Source organism: Polyodon spathula, chromosome 16, assembly GCF_017654505.1.
Source record: "Polyodon spathula isolate WHYD16114869_AA chromosome 16, ASM1765450v1, whole genome shotgun sequence".
Lineage (NCBI taxonomy): Eukaryota > Metazoa > Chordata > Actinopteri > Acipenseriformes > Polyodontidae > Polyodon > Polyodon spathula.
In genome coordinates this window covers 3,053,507-3,076,959 of record NC_054549.1, presented here as the reverse complement: position 1 = coordinate 3,076,959, position 23,453 = coordinate 3,053,507, and the positions used below count along the sequence as shown (strand labels likewise).

Here is a 23,453-nt window from a genome sequence, read left to right as displayed (position 1 = left end):
ACGGGAAAAAGACAAGGCCATCAGATCTGTTAATCAAAGGAATACACTCTTTGAATGAATTCTGTTTGAAATTCTCAGTATTCTCAGGACAAAAAACGTCAGAAAAATCAAGAGAAAAAAATTGTCTTTTACCCCATGGCCAGACTTATTTTTTATTTATTGATGAAAGCAAGTACAGGAACTACACTTTAGACTTACTCATCTGTTATCTGCTTCTTAATTTATAGTGAGAGCTTCTGTTTTTCCCCTATTTTCAGTGTTTGTTTTTCTGATTTAGTTTTTTTATTAGGCTACTCTTCTAGGGTTGTGATGTGTTGAGGCATCCTGCAAACTGCTCCAATGAAATAACAGCACAGATGTGAATTGCAGTGTACACAAAATCAGTACTTTCCAGTGTTCTTTCAGCATTTGTAGGCTTAACATTGGTTTATTTGTTTTTTATTTGGGGAGTGTTTTGTTTATTGGCTTAAACCTAACATCAGAAACCCTTTTCAGCGTGATTGGCCAGATACTTTACCCCCAGTTTTCTCCCCAGTTCTAATGTCACTTTACCATTGCAACCATACGTACTGTACCTACTCAGGAGGACGATCAATGGACAAGAGCTGCAGAGTCTTTCTAAGAGTGGGGGACCAAGGTCCAGGTGTGGGGGTGTTTTGCATTATTCTGTACATTAATAACGTATTCCTACATGTATTACTTTATATACAACACTTATATTGTATGTAAAACATAGAAATCAAGCATGGACTGGAATTAACTGCATAAAACAAAAACTGCATACACTTATTACCTTGAATAAACAGATTACCGCAGCCTTGTTTAACGCTAAGACAAACAGGGCCTTGCAAACCCTAACAATGCTACTTTCTCTCGCAGTTTCATTCTGAATGGAGGAATATTCCCTTCTCACAATGACATCAGTTATTTTAACTATACAGCAATAAGTATTATAAAAAAAAATATTTCTCTGATAAAATACATATTGGTGTGTACAGTTCTGTTCGTGTCTTGTAGATCGATACATTCCATTTGACCTCTTCGTTTACAATCCTGCTAAGAAAATGTTACATTCAAACTTCCGTTTCCCTTTCCTATAACGAACGGTTATATTGGCTTTTATTTGTGGCTGACCACTAGAAAACATTTGCGAATTTAAGTTAATCACAGTTTATGAAAAAAGCGCCTCGCTGCCACAAGGAGGACATTTAAAAAAAATGTAGGCGGCTTTATTTTTACAATAGGGGGGCCAAACCATATAATTTTCTTATTTTTCCTACTGGGGAGGGAGAAACTGCAAAACACAACACAATATAATAACTGGGTGTTTTTTTCAGTTACTTGATCAATTAATTTCAAGAGGGGGTTAAAAAAATAATAAATAAAAGAACAACAATAATAATCCAGTTGGATACATATATGATATATACTACAATTATTTATAATAAATCAAAACAATTCATCAATTCATTTTCATCAATTCAAAATTCATCTCCAGACTTCAAAGACAACCCCACAGCTTCAAACACCATTAACACGTATCAGTACAAAACCAAAAACTAACAACTACTAGAAGAACAATGCTAAACCACTAAAACAGAACCTATAACGAAATCAAGAATTCTAATTGTATGAAATGAACCACAAGAGATGGGAAAAAATACAGGAATGCAATCTATGGGGGCAGCTAAAGACCACAAACCATTTAATCTTCGGTTTTGATGTTTGGTTTGTCGTTTGAATCCCTTGTTAGAATTGTTATAAACGAGTTTTGGCTCCAGATTAAACGTGTTGAACCCTTCTATTAAGCTAAGGGTTTGGCTACAGCTATCACACTGACCCAAAACATCAAGAAACTAAACAGGACAGAGTCATGATTGTCTCTGTATATGTTGGTGACCCCCAAGTTAGGAAAAACTGCAACTATACAAACCACTGGATTCAGTTATAGCCTGATGGGTAAGTTTGAATGCCAATCCCCAAACTGTGTCTATATGAATGATAATTAAATGAACATTATAGAACTTACCTTTTTTTTTTAAATAAATCTATATCTTATGTTTCAACAGCTTCATAAGGGGTACAACACTTGTTGAAAACACAGATGTACTGCAGGCCTCTGTTGTACAATTCAAATGGGGGAAGGCAGTCATTTTACTGTTGCTGTTAAAATGACAAGGGGGCGCTGCAAAGTTCAATCAGGTGTTAATAGTCAACTCGGTAAATAATTACAGGATCTCATCTACAGCCCCATTAAAACTACGTTGCAATAACCTTTAATTGTACTTGAGAAAATAATGTTTAATAAAACATCACTGAAGATATTGCACTTCCCATTGAAACACTTCTGCATGTCAATTTTTTTTTCAGACCAATGATTGATTGGAGCTTGCATTACTATTATATAGATGTGGGATTGGGGGGGGGGGGGGGGGGGGGGGGGGGGCATAGGGGGGGGCATAGTAATTGTGTTCAAGGGGCAAAGCAGCAGTATCAATTTCACTACTGTTATTAATATTCTTTTTTTTTTTAATTTAATTTGGAATCGCCAATTATTTTTCAGATTTTTCTCCCCAATTTGAAATGCCCAATTATTTTTATTTCAACCTGGCCCACTGCTGCCGCCCCCGTGCTGACTCCGGAGAGACGAAGACGGACCCACGTGTTCTCCAATACATGCGCCGTCAGCCGTCCGCTTCGTTTCACTCCGCAGGCCCACCATGCAGCCACCTCAGAGCTACAGTGTTGGAGGACCACACAGCTCTGGGCAACTTACAGGCAGGCCCGCAGGCGGCCAGCCAGTCCACAGGTGAGCTGAGGACACCCTGGCCCTCCCATCCTGGGTGGCGCTCGGCCAATTGTGCGCCTCCCCCTGGGAGCTCCTGTCTACGCTCGGCAATCGAATAGCCTGGACTCGTCAGCGACCTCCAGGCTATAGGGCACATCTGGCACTCCACTGGGAGTGCCTTTATCAGATGACCCACTCGGGAGCCTCTGATCGCTGGTTTTAACTGGAGGAGCCACTCACACCCTCCTGCCCCCTGCTGAAGCACTGCTGTACTGAGTATGTGCGAGTATGAGTGAAGGGTTGAATAGTGGAAATTGCATCATTTGGTTTTGCACCCAATTTACTGAAGGAGATATGAAAAAGTGACCAGAAAATAAATAAATCCAACATAATGGTAGGAAAATTGTAAAAACCCAACATATTTAAAGACAGCTGTGTTATTAAAATATGACTTTACTGATTTAAAAAAATCTGTCATACAAATCTATAAAACATCACAACATATCTAGCTGGGCAGGAACTAGCATTCTGTGGTCACGATGAAAAGCAAGATTAATTTATTCATTTATCAGGGGAAAGTACAGGGAAAGTACAGAAGTAAGAAGAGATGAAGTGTCACTCAGAATACAATAATAACATTATATATATATATATATATATATATATATATATATATATATATATATATATAAATTCAGAAAAAAATAAGGTATGTAAATGATGGACATTGACAAAAAGTTTTTTTGTTTCTTTTTAATCACTTGATCATTCATCCTTGACCATGACATGCTTGAGTGACTATGACTGAAGCATATGCACTTAATCACCTAATTAGTGGGACAGTTTATTGGACAGTGGATGTGGAGTGATTTCAGCTGCTGAATTGCAAGCTTGAATAAAAGCAATAAAGAAAAACACAGAAAAAAACAATATGCTCTCTCTGTCAAGAGTGCAGCGCCTTCGTGCAATCGGCATGTTGGAGGCTGGACTAGGGCAGCGTGCTGTGACTCGCCATCTTGGGTGCTCACAGCCAGCAATTTCAAACCTGGCGAGACGGTATAACCAGACACACTCTGCCAATGACAGACCACGAACTGGGAGACCAAGAGTCACAACACCTGCCCAAGATCGACAGATCATTTTGCAGCATCTTTGTGATGTCAGTTGTTGTTCAGCACTATAAAAAGTCACTGCATCTGCTCTAAAACAGAGTTTGTCATTTTTTTTATCCAAATATAAGTGATATAAGTTTATATGCACTATGCTCTATATATATATATATATATATATATATATATATTTTATACATGTGTGTGTGTGTGTGTGTGTGTGTGTAAAATACTATGTTTGGCATTGGTTTTATCTTTGAAAGATTTAAAATAAAATATAAAAATGAAAAAGTATTCAGAGGATGGGCCATATTTATAAACAATAAATTCTCCCTACATGGAGCATATTGGTTTGACCCAAGATCTCCACCAAGGCTAACGTTAGCTAACAAAAAAACACCCTTCCACTTAAGTGTTCCATTTTGGTTTCCAAAGTTATTTCCGTTTTAGAATTAGTTTTATGTTGTTACCTTTTGTTTTGTAAGTCGCTAATATTTTAACTGCTTCAGTTTTACACTTCAGGGCCCACCAGAAACATTTTAAAAAAATCTTCAATTTCCCGGATAAAAAAACAAGCAAACGTTCATTAGCATTGCTGCGTATCGCAAAAGTAAAGTGGCCTCATACAACTGGTGAGAAGCTGAAGTGTGCAAAGCAAAGACTAATTGAAGACATGCCATCTGATAGAGGTTTGCAGCCGAATGAACGACTTTGCTCTGCAAATTGATTCTGAACAACAGGATGCATTTTTATAGGTATTGTAACCTGACTGTGTTAATACCATTCATTACAATGAGAATATTCTGTCATGTGGTTGAACTTTGAATAATAATTTAAAGGCAGTAATATTAGCACCATTTTCCCAAAAGCAGTAAAACAGTTTGTGTAACCAGAGAAGCGTTGTAAGCGTGAGCTTCATTCATTAAGTGTGTTGCCTGTTGTCAAGCCGGCATTTTGAATGTTTCAAAATACAGTAGTTTGTATGTAGCTACCTAATTAAAGAGTGAGACTGTTGTTGGAATGTATGCTAGTATACCCTAATATGCCTATCACTGTTGATTCATTAAGTAGATGGTGGCAGTAGGTGCAGAGGAAACCTTTCGTATCAAAGGCTTTTCAAATTGGAAAAAATCCCCAAAAAAGCATATGTTTCAGTAGCTGTGAAATGGGTTTGCTCCCCCCCCCATCCGCCCTCATTTTGAACCCAAATCCGAACTATAATTATATAGTGTGTTTCTGCCATAAAACTGCACAATGGAATCATTGCGTAGGAAATCAATGCTAAGGAAATAATCCCTAAAGAATCAATCCTTACCATCTGGTAATGCCTGCTTTGTGCAGTTCAATAACCTGAAACAAAGGCTTTGGGATACAAGACAATCATTCCAGTGCGTGTCTTGGCTTTTTGCCAGCCCCAAGCCCTTCTCTAGTTTTAACAAGAGTGTGTGACTTATAGAGAGATAACAGTTAACAGCAGGGGGAAATCACCTGCCCATATCGAAGTTGCTTTTTATATTAACATAGAAAAAAAAAACTGAATGGGCATGCACATTTATAGATAAGAAGTCAGTTCCAAGCTCAAGCAATCTTCCTGAATGCTGGAATTTTCTTTTATAAAATGATGAATTTTTAGTAAGAGTAAATGCATTTGAATGTATGGCACTTGTTGGCTTGATCATAACCTTTCCAAGCCCCCCTCCTCGCTAGTTCTCTGCCTCAGAAGGTGTGTAAAATTACAAGTACTGCTGCAGAGGCTATTGATAGCTCATGGCTGCAGGCTGTGTCTGCACAGAATCAGAAGGAGTCGAGTTTATCTTTGAGGGCTCAAGTTTGGTGGTCTGACAGCCACAGTTAAAAACTCAAGTGCAGCTAATCAGTCAAACATAGATGTAGAGATTGCTCCTCTTCTGGTAGTGCAGGTCACTTACAACACAGCTGTTGGGAAGAATAAAGGCTTTTCTTCGCTTTCAGAGAATGTGGGAATCATTTTCTTACTAAGATGCAATTTTGTCTAGACTTTGATTTCAGCCGGACTCTGTGTTCTCACCCACCACACTTTTGAAATACCCAAGGCTGTTGTGTTTAGTGGATGATCTTTCAAGTGATTCAGTGGTCTACCTCTTAAATAACTCGAATCCTGGGATGAATCATCAGCGTTTAGTTTGTCTCTGTTCGTCAGAGCTGGATCAAAAGTAGCCAACTGCCAAGTGCCTAAGTATTTTTTTTTTTTACCTTGCAATAACAAACCAGATTTTTTATTTTATTAGAAGTTTAGTCAATCAAGGTGGACAGGAACTCAAACAGTGCTGATGAAAGTTTCAAATTAAGTGTATATCGAATATGTTCTGTAATAATGTGTTTTAATACAGTGGATTGTTTATGAATATAAATTTATATGTGCGATGTTAAATTTTAAAATAATAGCACTTAGAATTACTAAAAGAAACATAATAAATTCAGTGACAAATGTTTCGACTCTATTTCTTTTTCAATGTCTTGGAAAAAAAGAATTATTGTGGAAACATTTTCATTGAATTGAAGTTTCTTTCAGTATTTTTAAATTCGGCCCTGCTGCGTGTTTATTAGTTATGGATGATAAATGAGAAGCATGTTATTGAATCCACTAAGTAATAATTATTCATTTTTTGCAATGTAAAAAATGACATGAGAACATGTGTTAACATTTCTTTACTTGGGTTAATAATGAATTAGTGGAAGGCTTTTAAGAGTGTAAAAAGGAACGATGATGCAATTATAAGGCATTAACATTGCTGCCACATTCTGAAGTTTTTACATGTTTCCCCATGTAGAATTCTAAAAATGTATAATCTGAATATTCTGTTTCATGTTCTCAACACTGAATATAGATGACCCTTCTATTCCCAAAATATGTCTCGAATGTTAATTGCTCTGATGATAATGCTGCATTTGTTCATACTGGAACTGAATAAAGTAATTCATTATCTTGAAACATTAATTGCACAAATATACCTTTGTGTTAATTCCTCTGGGGTGGCATTTGTCCCGAATTCCCAGACACAGTGCAATCTTACAGTTTAGCACCACAGTCAAACCATAGCGTATCTATTTATAGCACAACATAGCACTGGCCCTGCTGCATTATTTTGCAATGCCTGGCACTAAAAAAAATGATGTATCAAAAACGAGGTGTCTCGTTTTTGCATTTTGAAAAGGTTGTCTCCCTACAATAATGTAAGAGTATGCCCTGTCTGGTATATCCCCCACTCTTAAACAAACCTTTTCCAGGGATTTCTTAGCTGTTGGGTGCCACTGTAAGGAAGTTAGCAACCCTGAACACAATGTAGAGGTATGATTAAGGAGCAGCAGCGACACCTCTTCATATTACTCACAGTAACTACTGGAGAGAGTTCATGAAAATATAGATCGCTTAAATACACCTAATGTATTGAATCTTCAAAATGATTCATCCCTACATATGCGGATCTATTTTATTTTTCAATGTTCAGAATTGAAACATTTCTAGATACAGAATGTATAAATGGCATCCCTTTCGCATGACTAGTTAATTATGCAAATCCTTTTGCTGCATGTATTCTATAATATACAAAGTGTCCCATAAGTAAGGCATCATAGACAATGTGATATATTATACCATTTAGGAGGTTCGCTGTTAAATCAGTTGGCTAGAGTGCATTAACTATCTGCATCACACATCAAAATGTTCTGAAAGCATTCCTCTTTGTTTAAAGACATAGAGACAATAATTGCAATAATGGCACTGAAGTGTGACTTGTGGAACACTGTATAAACAGTAAGCTTTACACCCTTGCTGCAAGTCAGTTTCAGTGCCCATGCGTAAGACAACAGAGCTTATAGATCATAAGAAAAGGACGAACAAGAGGAGGCCATCCAGCCCATCTGTGCTCATCCAGTTCCTAGCCGCTGTCTGATCTTAAAACTTTCCAAAACATTTTTTACAAGGAGGAGCATTTTATAACCACCGAATATACATTATTTACCTAAATCTAAAAAAAGGGGTGCAGTGATAAAGATTTTGGACAGGATATCAGAAACCTGCTTCAGATGGAGATTTTTTTTGTCAGTTGCTTGCAAATAAGAATATAGACTGATTATTATACAATTCTTCTTCATTTATTTATGCCCGTCTCGCTTCTTTGTACTTTATTAGGATTTCACGCACATCTTGTCTTACCAGTAATCAAAGTACAGCCCATGTGGAGTAACAGAAGAAATGTATTTTAGCCATGGCTGGACTTGCATAAGCATCTGTGATTGGCTATGAAGCAGTATGTCAGTTTGACGGCAACGTTGCAGATGATTTACGAGCGACGATGGTAAATGAAGACATGCATGGTCACAATACAACATCAGGCATCTTTTATTGTTCCTATAATCATTTTAGCAATTCCCAGAACATTGCTGCAGAATGTTTGCACTTTGTTGATTTGTATGCCGTGTATTTTAAGTCCTCAAGAGGCCTCAATGTTTCACTGCTGAATAAGACTCCCTGTATATAGGAGGATACTCTGCACAGGCAGCACAGAGGGATTTGCAGGCTGTATTTAATATTGTACAGCCTTAGACAGGTTCAGGACAGATTATTACTTAAAAACACTCTGCTCTAATAGAAGAAAGATTGGAAAGCTGTCTTGGGTTACTGTTACATTACATTGAGAGTTACTACAGAACATTTCCTTTTATAAATATCTAGGTATATGACATGATGAGCATCTTACTATTAATTACCATATTGATAACTTGGTTTAAAAGTTGGGACCTAAATTAGGTTTTCTTTGTAAGTCTTTTTCCACGTCTATCAAGTTAAAGTTAGTGACTGCTACTATTTTCCCAGTTTTAGATTGCTGGGATTATATTTAGCAGTTTGCCTCTAAGCAGTCTTTATATAAATTAGACGTACTGGATAATTCATCTGGCAGATTTGGTCTGGAGCAGACTTTCCCAGCTAGCGGACCGTGGTCCAGATCCAGACCCCCAAAGCATTTTTTTTCCGGACCCTGCGCGCATCAACCATTTGTCTGACCTTTTAGTTATTATTAGTCTGAAATTTACCCTCAATACACAGATAAAGCCGATGGTGGAAGACGGCGCACTTCCTAAGAACTGACTAGGGTTTTTAACCTTCTTACTGGTGCAGTTAAAGATTAGAGTTATCTTTTGCACATTGCAAATTGTCCAGACACAATGGATGCCAAAATTGAGAAAGGTTGATTTAGAAAAATGAGTTTTTTAGGACAAGTGGACAACTAATTTTTTTTTCATTCCCCCTGATTGGCCTAACAGCAAGCCAATGTGCCTAATAGGTAAAAGTTCAAATTTAAAAAGGCACTATGAAACTAAACACAGCAAAGAGTGTGACAAAAAATATCACCCAGACTCAGCAAAACAGATACAGAAGCTAATGTCAATGCAGGCAAGTTACTTGTGCAGCACGGTATTAATTAAGCGGTCTATGACAGATACGGAGGCTTCATTGGGAGTAGCATGGCTCAAAAAATGATTGCTTTCTCTCACTCGGAAATGATAAAAGAGCGCATGGTAGAAAGTGATTCAGTGTTGTTCACAGAAAATAACAAATATCAAGGAAATGTTTCAGAGGATTTCACTGCCGAACAATTCAACTACTCCGCGGTGTGAAGTGCTGACCAGCAAATCTAAAACTGGATATTGAAAAGGTTGAATGGGTTGTAATTGCCCTGGATGAGTCTGGCAACATTGGTGACGTCGCTCAAGTTGCAATGTTTGTTTGTTTCTTCAATGGCAAAAACTTTGAGGAGGAACTGGTTGCTCTCTTACTATTAAAGAATTGCATTTGTGGTGAAGATCTGTACTACCTGGTTTCTTCCTGCTTGGAATCCCATGGTATTGCGGTGAAGAAGGGTTGGAACACGTACAGGAGAATAATCTTTTGCAGATCAACTCCCAAAAACGTGGAACTGCTTCCGTCATCGTATTAATATGGAATCTGATTATCTTTCTTTCTCTGGTTTTAAAGATTGTATTTGGGAACCACCTTCCAATGCTTCTCCTTCAGTCCACTTTAACAAACAGATATGTCTTATTTACTCTGTCCATTGATCTTTGTGTGCTGCTGGTTAAGTTTGAACCGCACGTATTTTTAATGTGTTCTTTGTACTATGGGATTGTCCTCTTATTGTTTTCTAGGACCCCCTTGTAAATGCAGCCTCAGTCTTAATGGGTAAATCTCCTGGTTAAATAAATGAATAAATATAAATATGATGTGAAGCTGCAGTTCCCAGCCACTTGTGTACTGCGTCATTCTAGCTCAGAGCAAGCTGTGCCCTACATTTGTGTTTGATGCTCAAACAACCGGATGGAGAAAAGAGCTCCAACGCAATTATTCTGTACTGCAAACTTGAAAAATGATTACCTCATACAAGGCATTGATGTAAGAGGCCTCCCTCGGTCCACCTAAGCTGGAATAACCCTGTTTTAAACCTGCCTCAGTCTAACTTGATTTGCTGTAACCTTTCATGAGATTACACAAGTGTATTGTATTTAAATGATTTTTAGAGACCCTGTTTTTTGGAGGTTACACAATGTTATTGCTTTATGTGTAAGACGAAATTGCTAGTCGCTGGCGTTGAAAAAGTACCATTGCTGAGATGTGTTGGTATTCAGAAGCTGTATTAAACAGATTCTCATTTCAGCCCCTCTCTTAATCCAGGCATCATGCGCAGCATTCTATAAAGCCCTAACGACTTGAGGAAGATTTTTAGTAGGAAGAGAAGCCTACAATATGTGCAACTGATTCACAATGGGGTGAGTCACTGACTGACAAGTGAGAGGGGGGAGGGATGGGGGGGGCACTGTAAAAAACATGACCAATAATTGAGAGGCAAAAAGCTGAGAAGATATAACAGGCTACTGAGGACAAACTAACAGGAGGTTGTAATACAATATGGCCATGCACAATACAATGCTCAGTAGCTAGCATTTGCTCACCTGTTATTTGTTCCTACAGCCACCAGATATAAAAAAAATGTACAGTGCATGCATGAAAACTGATTAAAGAATAATTAACCCTTTCATGCATCGTGGCCTCATATAAAAAACTCTCTTATAGTCTTTAAATGGGGACATGCAGTAATTTTGTATTAGAACATTCCACTGCTTCTTTTGTTTTGATTTGTTATGCATATGATATCAAACCAGTGGAACTGAGAATATTGGAAAATTGTCAAAATAGGCAAATCAGCGACTGCCCAGTGCAATTGATGACTTTAATAGGCACATGCAATTTGATAGCAGACATGCAATTCATTAAAAATACTAAGAGAAAAGGAACACATAGCCACAAATGGTAAACTGCATGAGAAGTTGTTTAAGATGCCTAATTAAAGCATAAAGTAGTCTAACATATTCACACGAGTTCCTATTGTTTCTATATCACTGATTACTGACCTAAGATAACAATTCTCCCGCCTATAGTTTTTAATGCAGGTAGGTATATAAAAGATATAAATGGCAAATTTTGAGATGCTCTACTACATTTGCACACTACTGAATGGAAGACACAAAATTGAAAACATTTTCATTGACAAATATCTTTATTGTGTCCATTGTGTGACTTTTTTTCAGCTGTTTTCAACATCTCATACAAAATCAGACAGTCACAGCAGACTACCATTGCAGGGAAACTTCACTTGACATATCCTGCAGGACACAGACGTCTGGCTAATTAGGCAACAGTAAATTCTGGAACAGGATGACAAGATTTATTTTTTATTTTTTATTTAATGTAATGACATGACAAACCTAGAAGTTGTACAACTTAATAGCAGGCAGATGGGTGCTAATGTCCTGCCTTGAGTTGCATCTGCAAAATAACTGGACTGTCACACAAGATGCAGAGTAAGAAGACGATACACACCACGAGAACGGAAGCAAATCAATTTCAAATTCAATTTCTGAAGTACAAATAAAACAAAAAGCAGGAAAGTACATAACACCAAAAATCTGTGCACAAACCTTTCAGCAATGCAAATTTAATTGAGGGATGTGCCTCGTTATCTACTTCAGAGCTGTCATATTGCACTGTTCAAGTAAACTCCAGTTCCATTACAGGTAACGATAAACCAGAAATGGCATGTACTGTTGTAATTGGAGGCACAGTATATTATCACAGACAGGCACAAAGTTCTGAGTAGGGTCCATTATTCTTAAACCATAATAAAAACTAACAGTGGTTGTAGTCTTACGCTAAATTCATATGCATACTGTATATTATTGGAAGAGCAGAACAGCACAGCACACAAGACAGGTTAACAAGGGCACCGTTTGAACAACGCAAGTGTCTGGATAATTATACAGTTGTATTGCTGTCGTCATTTTAGCAATTTCCACATCACTGTATAATGCTTGTTTGTGACTGTATACTGCGTTGTATTTTAATGGTTGTCTGCTTTCAGCCTCACAAACATCTTTTTACATGGATATTAAATAATTAACAAAGAAAGAATACTTCAAGCCCAAGACATCATGTCATATTTTCCTTGTAGATCAACTAAATACGCAGTTGTCTAGGGAAAGGAATCCTGGCGGCTGGCACATTAATGCAAAGAGTTTAATGAAACATGATTTTTACCAAAAACAACATTTGCTATAATTGTTGGACAAGTGATACTGTATTAACACTGCATCATCAGGGGGCTATATTATTGGGTTTCCCTGGTAATTTCCTGGAATTTTGCCCATATAAAATTTTTTCACCCTAAATTGTCAACACAAAATTCATGCTGAACAGTATTTCCAAAGATTGTGCTTACTGCACAGCAGTTGCTTACATCTGTCTTTTTTGGTGTAAACAAAATCTATATTATTAAAAAAATATTTAAAATAAACACATCTGAAATCTTTAATAAAATAAGCAGCAACATCCTACTATGATCAGTGGAAAACATTTTCATCTGAAATCAACATATCTACATAGTTCTAGTCAGCCCTCCCCTAATATTAAGAGCCAGGCTATAAAATTGGAAGAGCGCCCTGGGTACTCACCTGCCTGCATGAGCTGGCCCTGGCGCCCAAACACCTGGGAGAAGGTTGCAGGATTGCAGGTCAGTGTGCTGTTCTCCATGGTTCCCTGCTGGGGTCTCAGAGAGCCACTGCTCAGGTGGGGCATTCAACAACCCCAGACAAGGGTAGAAGGACCCAGCACGTCGTCCTGAAAGGATTGAAGTGCTTTGTGCGTGAGCGAAGGTCAAAATCCTCTGAGCCAGAGGCAGCAAACACAGTCTTTTCAGGACACTGATGAATTTCACTCCTGCGGTCGACACTAATACTTCAGGTGATGCGTCTTTCCTGTTAAGATATCAAGTCTCGGCACACACATGCACTTTATTGTACTATCCCGTATGGTGCTGCTTCTCTGCACCACTGATTCCTTGTAGCCTACTGACAATAAGCGCTGAGTCTTCAGGACAAGACTGAATCCACTGCTGCTGCGAGTAGGCTTAACGTTTCACAGACAAGAGAGAATTAATGCATAAGCAGGAATCCTAAACTCCCTTTAGGATTGCTGCTGCTGCTGCTGCTAAGGAGACAAAGCTTTCCAGCTGTTCTAGGGAGATGAGGAAGTGATGTGAAAGGTACAAGGGCTCTGTCAATAAGAGTGTCTAATCAGTCTAATTCTCCATCCGATTGATAGGGTGATAGGCAGAGAGCGCCACTGAAGCTCTTGGCTGCAGTGCAATGCTAAATGATGCTGTTCTTTGTATGGGCCTGTGCTATGTACAGTATAGTTCCCTCCTCCCCCTCTCTCTCTCTCTCTCTCTCTCTCTCTCTCTCTCTCTCTCTCTCTCTCTCTCTCTCTCTCTCTCTCTCTCTCTCTCTCGCTCGCTCACAGTTTTCAAGCAATAACATGGAATAGTCCCAGCTCCCAGCTCTTGGCTTTGGTCCCTGGGCACTGCTTTACAGAACAACACTTTTTTCCCAGTCTCTCTCTTTCTGGGAGTGAGGTGTGTGGGAGGGGGGTAGAGGTTCGGTTACAGTGAGATTGGTTGGTGTTGGATGGGGCTGGATCTTGTTTTTGTTTACATTGCTTGCCTTTAGGCTGAAAGCAGACTTCTAAGCAGACTTGTTTAATGAATCCTTCTGTCGCCATCTCATTTGGCATTCCAGCTATCCAACTGTTTGCCTGTAAACTACAGTTCAATAATGAACCTAGACAGACAGTTGTTTGATTGATTGATTCCCTTCAGGAAGTAAGGAGAAATGAACAAGAGTATGGAAATACCCTAGGAGTTGTGCCAAGAACCAGACAGATCCCTGCTGAGAACCATACTGCCGCATTACTTAAAATGTGAGTGAGAAACATATATACAAACAATATCCTCCAGAGTCTTTTGAGCAAGAGGAAAGTGTAGCAAGATTAATGGTGGGTCATTTGGTGTCTGCTTTAGTCCACTTAGACTTGCTCACTATATATTTTTGTACCCTGAATAGATAATCATCCCATCCTGTATTACACATATTTACTTTCACAATGTAAAATTACAAACTACCGTCCCTCCCAGTTCTATTTCCCTTACTATTTTATGGCATTCATAATTACACTCTGAGTAGTTCTGGGTTGCGCCACTATGATATTCAGTTATCATTTTTCAAACGATACATGTGTTGACCAACTCAGGAAGCAATAGTCTAAAAGAATCCCTTTTTTTCTGAAGCAAGGTGCTAAAAATGACAGTCACAGACCATTCAGGACCCTTGACCCATGCTGGTTACCATTTATACTGTGAATTAAATTGTTTTATTGATAAGGCACTTATTACATAAAAAAAAAATGTGGTTTACAAACTAAAGGGGTCCCTGAAAGGCTCACCTGGTAAAGGCACGACTGTGGTGTGCAGGGTGTCATACAATCAGGGGAGCACAGCTTCTTGGCCGTGTGAAGCTGACAATCTTTGTTGGGGATGCTGGGAATGGCACTGGCTCTGGCAAGCCTGTGGGTTAGGGAGGCAGAATTATCAGGGTCTGAGTCATCGCACTTTGCTGCCCATGAGCTCAAGTGGAAACCTGCAGGCTGGTCTTTGTCTTCCATTGGCCATTGACATCCGCTGTGGAGCTCCTGTGGCAATTGGTTGGGGAGTGGGTTTGGAGAATGACCGCTAACCTTCAGTTCTCCTCAGCTGTTATGAGGTGTTGTTGTGGTGCAGGACATTCTAAATTGGGAAGAGAAACATGGGCAAAATAAGAGGGCAAATTAAAAAATAAAAAAATCTTTTGTATGACACAAACATATATGGGAGAAATGATTTTGTTTTCACACACAAAGCATTACATTTATTAAGTTGCTTTTATTATTGCTAAAAACACTTGTACTTTCATATTTTAACATTCCCAATGCAATCACAGGGCAGGATGAAAGAAGAAGAATGATTGATAAGCTGCTTGTTTTAATGTTTCAACGGCGGGAGAGAGCAATAACGGAGCGTGGGTATCGCGTTGAAGCCTCTTCTCTGGGCCTCAAGAGCAGCCTAATGAATTTTGACAGGCCGGAATGGTGCTTTCAGTATTCTGAAAATATTTGTAATGTGTAGGTCAATTAAAGCGCCTGTGTGAGCCTGCTGACAGCTGCGATCGCCTCCGAGGGCATGTGCAGGCTTCTCACGTAGCAGGAAGCGAGCATCAGAAAAACTTTTCATTTCTCTCATCTTGCTGTCTGGGGCGTCTATTCATTTACGACCTATAATAAAAAAATCAATTTATGTTTTTTAAATAAGAATGTAAATGGAATGTAGATGGAAGTTAAACCCCCTCAAGATGTTTTAGTCATTTCTCACAATAAAATGCCTCTTCAGAAAATGTTTGCTTTCACTCATTTTCTGCCCCATCAACACTCATCACAACAGCATTTCATTCATAAAATGAGCGACACCTAAGATGTACTGCTAAGATTGCAAATATGCTGTCATGACAGTAATTTAAACATACATTCTCACCCCCTTTAAAAGGGCTTGGGCCTGTGATCCCTGTCATGAAAAAAAAGCCAAAACACATTCCAAATATATTTTTAAAATAATGTACCTATTTCCATTTGTAGAAGTTGCATTAATAAACCATATAGAGTATTTTGTGAATAATGTATTATGTATAAAACTGGAAACACGGACTTCTAGAACACCGTGGGGTTGGCAGTGTTCCACAGAAGCATGCCTCTCTGTATTAACTGCATGTCTTTCTACTTCTCTCATCTTTGCAGCTCCTTCCATAAAAGGATGCCTCCCCTGCCCTGTACTTACTGTATGTACAATTCATTCAGGATCAGTCTAGATATAACAGGTAAGATAATTAATAACTATGGTCTGTGCATTTACAAATGTATAAATGAGGACCCTTGAAATGAAAGAAAAATAAGTCTAAAATCAACACGCTGTGACTGTAAACCAATGCTGTTTCTATTTAAAACTTTTTCCTCTTACTGTATCTGTAATACAAACTTTACCACACCATGATTTCCTCTGTCCAGCTAACATTATAGGCTATGTCCAATTAGTCCCCAGATCTTATTAATTACACTGCCTTATATAAAAGTGGTTATTACAACATTATATTAAAAAAGAGACTGGGTCGTTCACCTCTTATAAAAACATCTGCTGTGACAAGCCTGGCAGGAGGCTCTTAAGAAAGCAAAGCAATTTACAACCTAAAAAGCAAAGAAGGTATGAATTACACCTGAGAATATATTGACTACAACGCACAGGCAATTTATAAAGCCGGCATCTGTTGCAACTACATACTCAGTACATTCAGCCAATCAAAGAACTCTGTGGGGTTTGCTTTTGCAGTCCAGGGTGTTTGTAGTCCAAAATGTTTGGCCACAGGTCTAATATGGCTCCAATTTGCTATCATATGTGTTTTGCTTAAAACTAAACATGTGACAGTATCAAGTTTTATTGGTGATACCTTTTTAATAGAATCAGCTATGTATAAAAATGTTTAAACTAGCGTTCTTCAGGTGATAAGTGGAAATTAATCTTCTATTAACCTTGTTCATAAATATAGTCAAACATAAGGAAGATAAATACAATTTTATTACAGTAGGTACATTTGACCCAGTTTCTTGCAGAAAAAAAAAATGGTCAGGCAAAGATATGTGAGGTATAAAAAAAAATATGAGACAATGTCTACCTGATGAATTACAAATACAAATATAGATCTGAATTACAAATATAGATCTGAGCCTTATTCACAAAACATTATTAAAAGTAGAAATAAGACGTGTGTTAACACCATCCCTTACCTGAATGGCACTTATTAAGGCGTGCGTTATGGAAGTCATTAGCTCATCATAGCGCACGCCTCATCTAATCTTAAGGGAATGACACCATGCAGAGGAAAAGATAACCACTATCCTGTTAAGCACAGCGATCAAAGACTTCCTGTTCTGGCAGAGATGTTCATGTTTGTTTTACACGGTCGGTTTAATAAAGAAGATAAATGGTGTAAAATTGCATTTTATTAAAAGGGCTGGCAATTATGGCTTAGAGCAGTCAAAGGAAAATGCACTGAATTCCCATCAGGAGCACTTAAAGATCCAGCACTCTGTGCTTGGCAGACACTTCAAAGTGCCAGTATAACAGCAGAAGGAAGAATGAGAGGGGAAGGACAAAGCAAACCAACGATCATTTGGACCACTGCCTTGAATGTGGGTTTAAAAATATATTGTAGCTAGGCAGTTTTGTGTCTCGGCAGTGCTTGCGCGTTGCCTGGAGTGTCACGTGCACAGTGCAGCTGTATGTAGATGGAGTCTATGTTTGCTGCTCTGTGATTTGTGTTCGGTTCCGCCAGTCATCTGCTTGCGCAGGACCGAGGGTCTGAGCGATTGGTCAGTGTGAATGTAAATGTGATCTTGTGTGTGTGAGCCAGTAGAGTTCGTGGGGATCTATATTTAGGATCTACTTGCAAGCAGCTCGGGGCTGACGCTGACCTTAATAAACATCTGAATGAGATTTTGCTGTGGTCGTCTGCCTCCCTTTTTTGTTTACCCTGAAACGCTACAATATGAATGTTATGGGCAAGTCAGATCATTGGCAAATCTTAAGATTTACTGGTAAATGTCGACATTTAACAACAAAGTGGTAAAGGTCTGAAATAAACATAACGCTTTACGTACGTTTACTGGAGTGGTCTTATTTTGAGGTATGTCGTGTATTGCGTTATCTAAAATTGCAAACCTATACGATTTCTGATCTACAGTTTGTCTTGTTTATAGTGATTTGTGCAGTCGTCAATCACAGCACTTCGAATCAGATACTAATTAGAGCCTTGTATGGCTGGAGATCTCATTTTAAACGGTGTCAATATAACCTGTTTTTAAATTATCATATATTGAAAAAAAAAAAAAAAAACGGAAATGATACATAAACTGGCCCATGCACTAAAAGACTTGAAATACAAAAGTACCACTTTTTGACAGCCTACCATTGACCTTGCACGGGACACGTCTTGATACTTGTACTATATTCTGACTGTACCTCTTTCTGACCCTACACCGGTAAATCTCAAGAGTAACCGAGTACCTTTGGCTATTGACCGAATGTCTCGCTTTCATGCATTGTAAGGCTAAATTCGGGAGTCCTGTGTAACTCCATGCCTCACAATGCTGCTGTAAGTAAATATGTTTATTAACAGCCTGTCTTTGCAATGTTTTGTGTCATAACCAAAGTGTGATTTTCTGGTGAAAAAACGAAGGTCTTAAATGATTTAATTTGCATTTAAACAAAATGTTATTTTTCATCAAACTACTATGGATTTGGAGTACAATATACTTCAACACCATTGTGAATTCTTTCACGTGAAATGTATTAGAGTGTTGGCTGTTCTACATAAGTGGATCACAATGTTGCTCAGTACCATGTAGTTTAAATTGCACCATTGTGCATTACTGTAAGCTCATTAATGATTATTTTGTTAATGGAAAATGTGTATGCAGAAATACATATAGTGTTTGACATCAGTGTTTTTTTTTTTTTTTATTGTCAATTTATATGCAGAAATCGCCCATAATATAACAATGTTGTCTGTTTTGAAGATGTTAAAGAACGATCTGCAGTAATGTATCCCAAAGATGTTTACAATCAACGCAGAGGACCTGTGTTGTTTATTTTACACATACAAGTTGGTTTGTTTGACTTTGACTGCAGAAACCGATTTGAAATTGAGTGTTTCATTTTGACTCGGGTGAAGCGCATGTATCCTACCACAACTGCTCAAACATAGAGCAGTAGCAGAGGCTGGTTTCACACGCTTTGATTAGTAGATTGGGCAACCTGTTGTTATCTTTGGTAAGATAGTGTTTAATCTAGTGTGAATCTACCTATAACAATTGAGGAATAACATTGTGTAAAGGTAACAATAAAGAAGCAACTAGTGCATCTTGGCTACAGCAAGTGGTACAAAAACATTTTTAAAAAATGTAGATGAGGGGACACGGGAATTTGATGGGAGTTTAAAATAATAGATTTAGTTTGATGCTCGGTTTCCAGAAATTGAAATTAAAAGCTGGCAATGGAACTGGGCTGGCCTTCAGTCAGATCTTAGCAGAGCTATCACTGTTATTAAATCAAACAAACACTAGTCCTCTGGAGTTCATAAGAATGTTCTAAATGTCACGTTTCTGAAAGCTACACCAAGGCTCTTGAATGCGGTGAGCTGTATCCAGTGATGTTATACTCAACATATAAGCACTTGAATGAGTCAACATACCAGAGTGTACAAACAAAAGAGGTTGCAGCCAACAAAATAATTGCACCTCCCTTCATTGGTCTTTGTTTAATTTTAAAACATGGTCTATGGTATTTCTCTTTGTTAAAGAGCTATGCTTTCAGTTAGTATTGCACTTGTTTTGTCACCTGGAGGGTGACATTGTCCCCATCCAATTAAGTAACATCTCTCTTGTCATTATGCAAACTAGTTGCTTCCCCTATCGACTGCCATGCTTTCACCCAGTAATATGCTTTCAGCTAGTAACATGGTTTGACCCAGAAGAAGGGGAAATGATCCAGGAAGTGCAACAGCTATCCTGTGGATAAGGTCTAGCAACTAAGAACTTTATTTAATCTAAAGTAAGACCAGATAGCATGTTTTAAAATTGCTATAGAAAGTGTTTCTTTCAAAAGTGCACACTAAAGACATGTATAGCTAATGGAATTCTTATGTTTGCTGCAACGACTTTTGCATTATTGTTTTGTTCCACTGATATTGACCCTTTGTTTGTACGTGGAATATGGCTGCTTTCTTGGAAGTGCACAGCTGAAATGTACAGAAATTCTTTTGGTATTATACTCCCTCTGATTTATAACCTGTGATGTGTGAATCAAAATCTAAAACTCAAATCAGGATTATGTTGAAAAATATATTACTGCTGCACATCATACAAAAGGATACAGCAGTGGTAAAGCAATGAGTTTCCTATAAATACTAAATGGTGTATTATTTCTTCCAGGCTCTCTTTTCATCATATATTCCACTTTACTACAGTCATGGAAATTCGTATTAAGCCAGTAGGACAGCTACCCTAAATCACTGCTAAATTTAGAGAATGTTGACATGTTAATCAGAGAGTTATATCTTTGTGCTGAATAATAAAAACTATGACTTTTTATAGCAGAAGAGAAATGAAAGAAAGGAATACTAAATAAATAAGTTCTCCCTTGAGCAAAGACAAAGGTGAGGATACTTGTGGTGCTTCATTCTGAATTTGTACAGGCAGTAACCGCCAATAGTAGCAGGGTGAAATGCAGGGCCCTATATAAAAAGAAATATCTTTAAATGCTGTTTTAATGTATTGATGAGGTCTACTTTTCAAGCAGATTGATAAGTCAAATAAAGTTTGTGTAGCGGCCAGTGTGATGCATTGCCATTACGGATTCTGCCCCCTGGTGGTGAGATAAGGTAAAAAGCTCTACAAGCGTCACCTTGCAGTGTGCCGGATCACCACTTTGCAGTCCCAGCTCTGTTTTATTTGAAGTTTAGACTGTTTTAGGGTTAGGGATGTACTGTTGATAATCCCCTGATTGAAAACTAATAAATGATAGTAAAATGTTGTCTACATTGTTATGGAGTAAATATAAAATATGAAGAATAAAAAGACTTCACCCGAGAATTTTCAAAATAGCTACTTTCTTTAGAAGCGTATGCAATGTTTGATTGTGATACGGTTTGAACACAAGCACTGCTTGAGAATCACTGCAAAAAACAGTGGAACATTGTGAAGAGTTTGGTTAGTTATTGGAAATGCAATCTGGTTGAAAGATTTTTGTACAACGTTTAATATTGTTATTCATTTTTAAATGTAGTGCAAGGCAAAAGCCAAATTCGTTAAATGTGAGTATTGTATGTAGGGATAATGGCATAGCTGTCGTGTATTACAAAGTCATAATGGGACTCCCGATAAAACCTGGAGTTATTTATTTACCGCATGAAATAATTATTGTGGTCTACTGAAGGGGTTAACTCTTTAAGAGGTGTGTCGCTGGGAAGCAGTGCTTTAGAACAAGTGTGGTCAGTAGTCTCATCTTTCTGTTACTGAGTTATAAAATAATGGCTAACCTCTGTAGAAAACAATGGGAGAGCAGTCTCTGGTTGATGAATAATATAACACAAGGAAAGTGGCAAAAATTGTAGTCAGTCTATTTTAACACAGGCTGATGTATTGAATGCAATGTGTCTACATTGTAATATGCAATATTCATGGTTGGGGAGAGGCTGCCCTCTGCTGGGTAGAAAGGCACAATCAGCTGGAAAACCATTTTACACATTTATTACATGAAGGGCTGATACAAAAAAAAAAAAAAAAAAAAACACTAACTTTAACAAACTGCAATCATAATGTATATGATATATATAACTGGTTATAAAAATGTTGCCTCAGTGTTTGCAATGTATTGTACTCCTACAATACTAAAGCAGCCAATGCAACTGACCATTGTTGAGAAAACAAAATGCTGCATGCCAGTGAATCAAGCGTTTCCCAATCCGAATGTTCTGGGGCTCTTATCAGTACTGATTTGCATTTATTAAAAGAAAAAAATGGCATTGATGCAGAATAATGATGCTGTATGACCTCACAGCTCCACAGGCGAGCCCATCTTAATCTTGACCTGAACTGAGAAAGATATAAACACATTGGCATTTTAAGGCTCAAATACCATTAACAACTTTTTTTCCAGTGTTTATTCTAGGGGGCCTTTTAATAAACTGGCTTGCGAGTCCAAAAGGTGGAATCGCTTTAGCATCAGCACTCAGATTTGATTTCTTATACTAAATCAAAGATTTCCTTCTACAATGGCCCTTGCTATAAATCCCAACGGGAAGACACTAAGTTGTCCAAGGAAGCTAGGGAGCTGTGCCACTTGCTGTGCCTCTGGTGCAACACAGCTAGCAGAACGGTAATTCCATGGTTGCTGAATTGCTTAAATACATGAGACAGGATTATTTTAATTTACTTCAATGGAACTGCAGCTTAATCCCAGATTCATACCTGGTCCTGAAGTTGTAAGGTGTGATTTCCCTGTTCCAGCAGTTAGTCTCGTGGTTAACAGTGGTGTCCCGTTATGCTCTCTATCAACTTGTACACAGCACATGATTCCAAGACGAGGTGTAAGAATTACACAGATACAATATGTTCCGATCAATTGCAGTTGATTCACAATGACAAATAAATTAATTCTGCCATCGATCCTTGTGGCACCAGGTTAGCAATGTGATTTAAACCTTAGAATGTGGGTGAATATTCAATAAAGTGGCAAATTGACAAGGGGGATGGGGTATATTTCATGGTCTAGCCTATGAATGCCTGCTAATGCCACTCTACAATCAACTTTATTTTGAAGAGAAATGCTTTAAAATGATGCCCTACTTGAGGTGGCACAACCAGGGTATCGATGTGATTTCACACTTAGAATGGGAGCCTCCGTTCTTTAATTAACTCTTATTTTGAAACAAGCAAAAAAATCATGTTAAAAATGAAAACAAACACCCTGAGATTGCTGAATTATTTAGTTGTTTGATTCTAACTTTGTCAAGGCATGACTGGAGTAAAATATGACCCATTGTCTTTGAATGCAAGAGTTACAATAGCTTTAAATTACTACTCAGTTTTGCTGCACTACCATTGCGAAATTACAGCGTGCAAAAGTTGTCTTTCCATTTTAGCATCTCTAACACCACTCACCTTCAACAAATATAGAAAATATTTCTGCATTTCAAATTGAAAAAATTATGTTTAATGTTTCAATTAGAACAATCTCTGTGTCCAACAAAAGGAACATTATTTTTTCTTAACAAACATTTTGTTTTATATATATAAACAGAACATTGTCCATTTATTTGACAACCCAGCACAAAAAAAAAAGGAAATGCACCGAAATAGATCATATACAACATAAAATGTCAGAAAACAACAAATTTAAATTAATTTTAAATATATATATATTTTTTTGTTATCTATTTTTTTTTTTTTTTTTACTTTTATACTGGCTACTCCAATATGTACACAATTCACGTGT

The 23,453-nt window shown here is 37.8% G+C and overlaps 1 protein-coding gene across 6 annotated transcripts in view; it reads right to left on the bottom strand.

The window, feature by feature from the left end:
- The window catches only part of LOC121329091 (kazrin-like), a 287,130-nt gene extending 273,517 nt beyond the window's left edge, over positions 1–13,613 (bottom strand). For 2 of the 6 annotated variants that reach the window (XM_041274415.1, XM_041274417.1), the window contains exon 1: positions 12,940–13,613. In XM_041274415.1, the coding sequence (XP_041130349.1) occupies positions 12,940–13,063 (124 nt within the window). In that variant the 5' untranslated portion in view covers positions 13,064–13,613. The remainder of the gene's footprint in view (positions 1–12,939) is intronic. The other 4 variants (XM_041274416.1, XM_041274423.1, XM_041274422.1 and 1 more) reach the window with 4 other exon arrangements.
- Between the last annotated feature and the right edge of the window lie 9,840 nt (positions 13,614–23,453).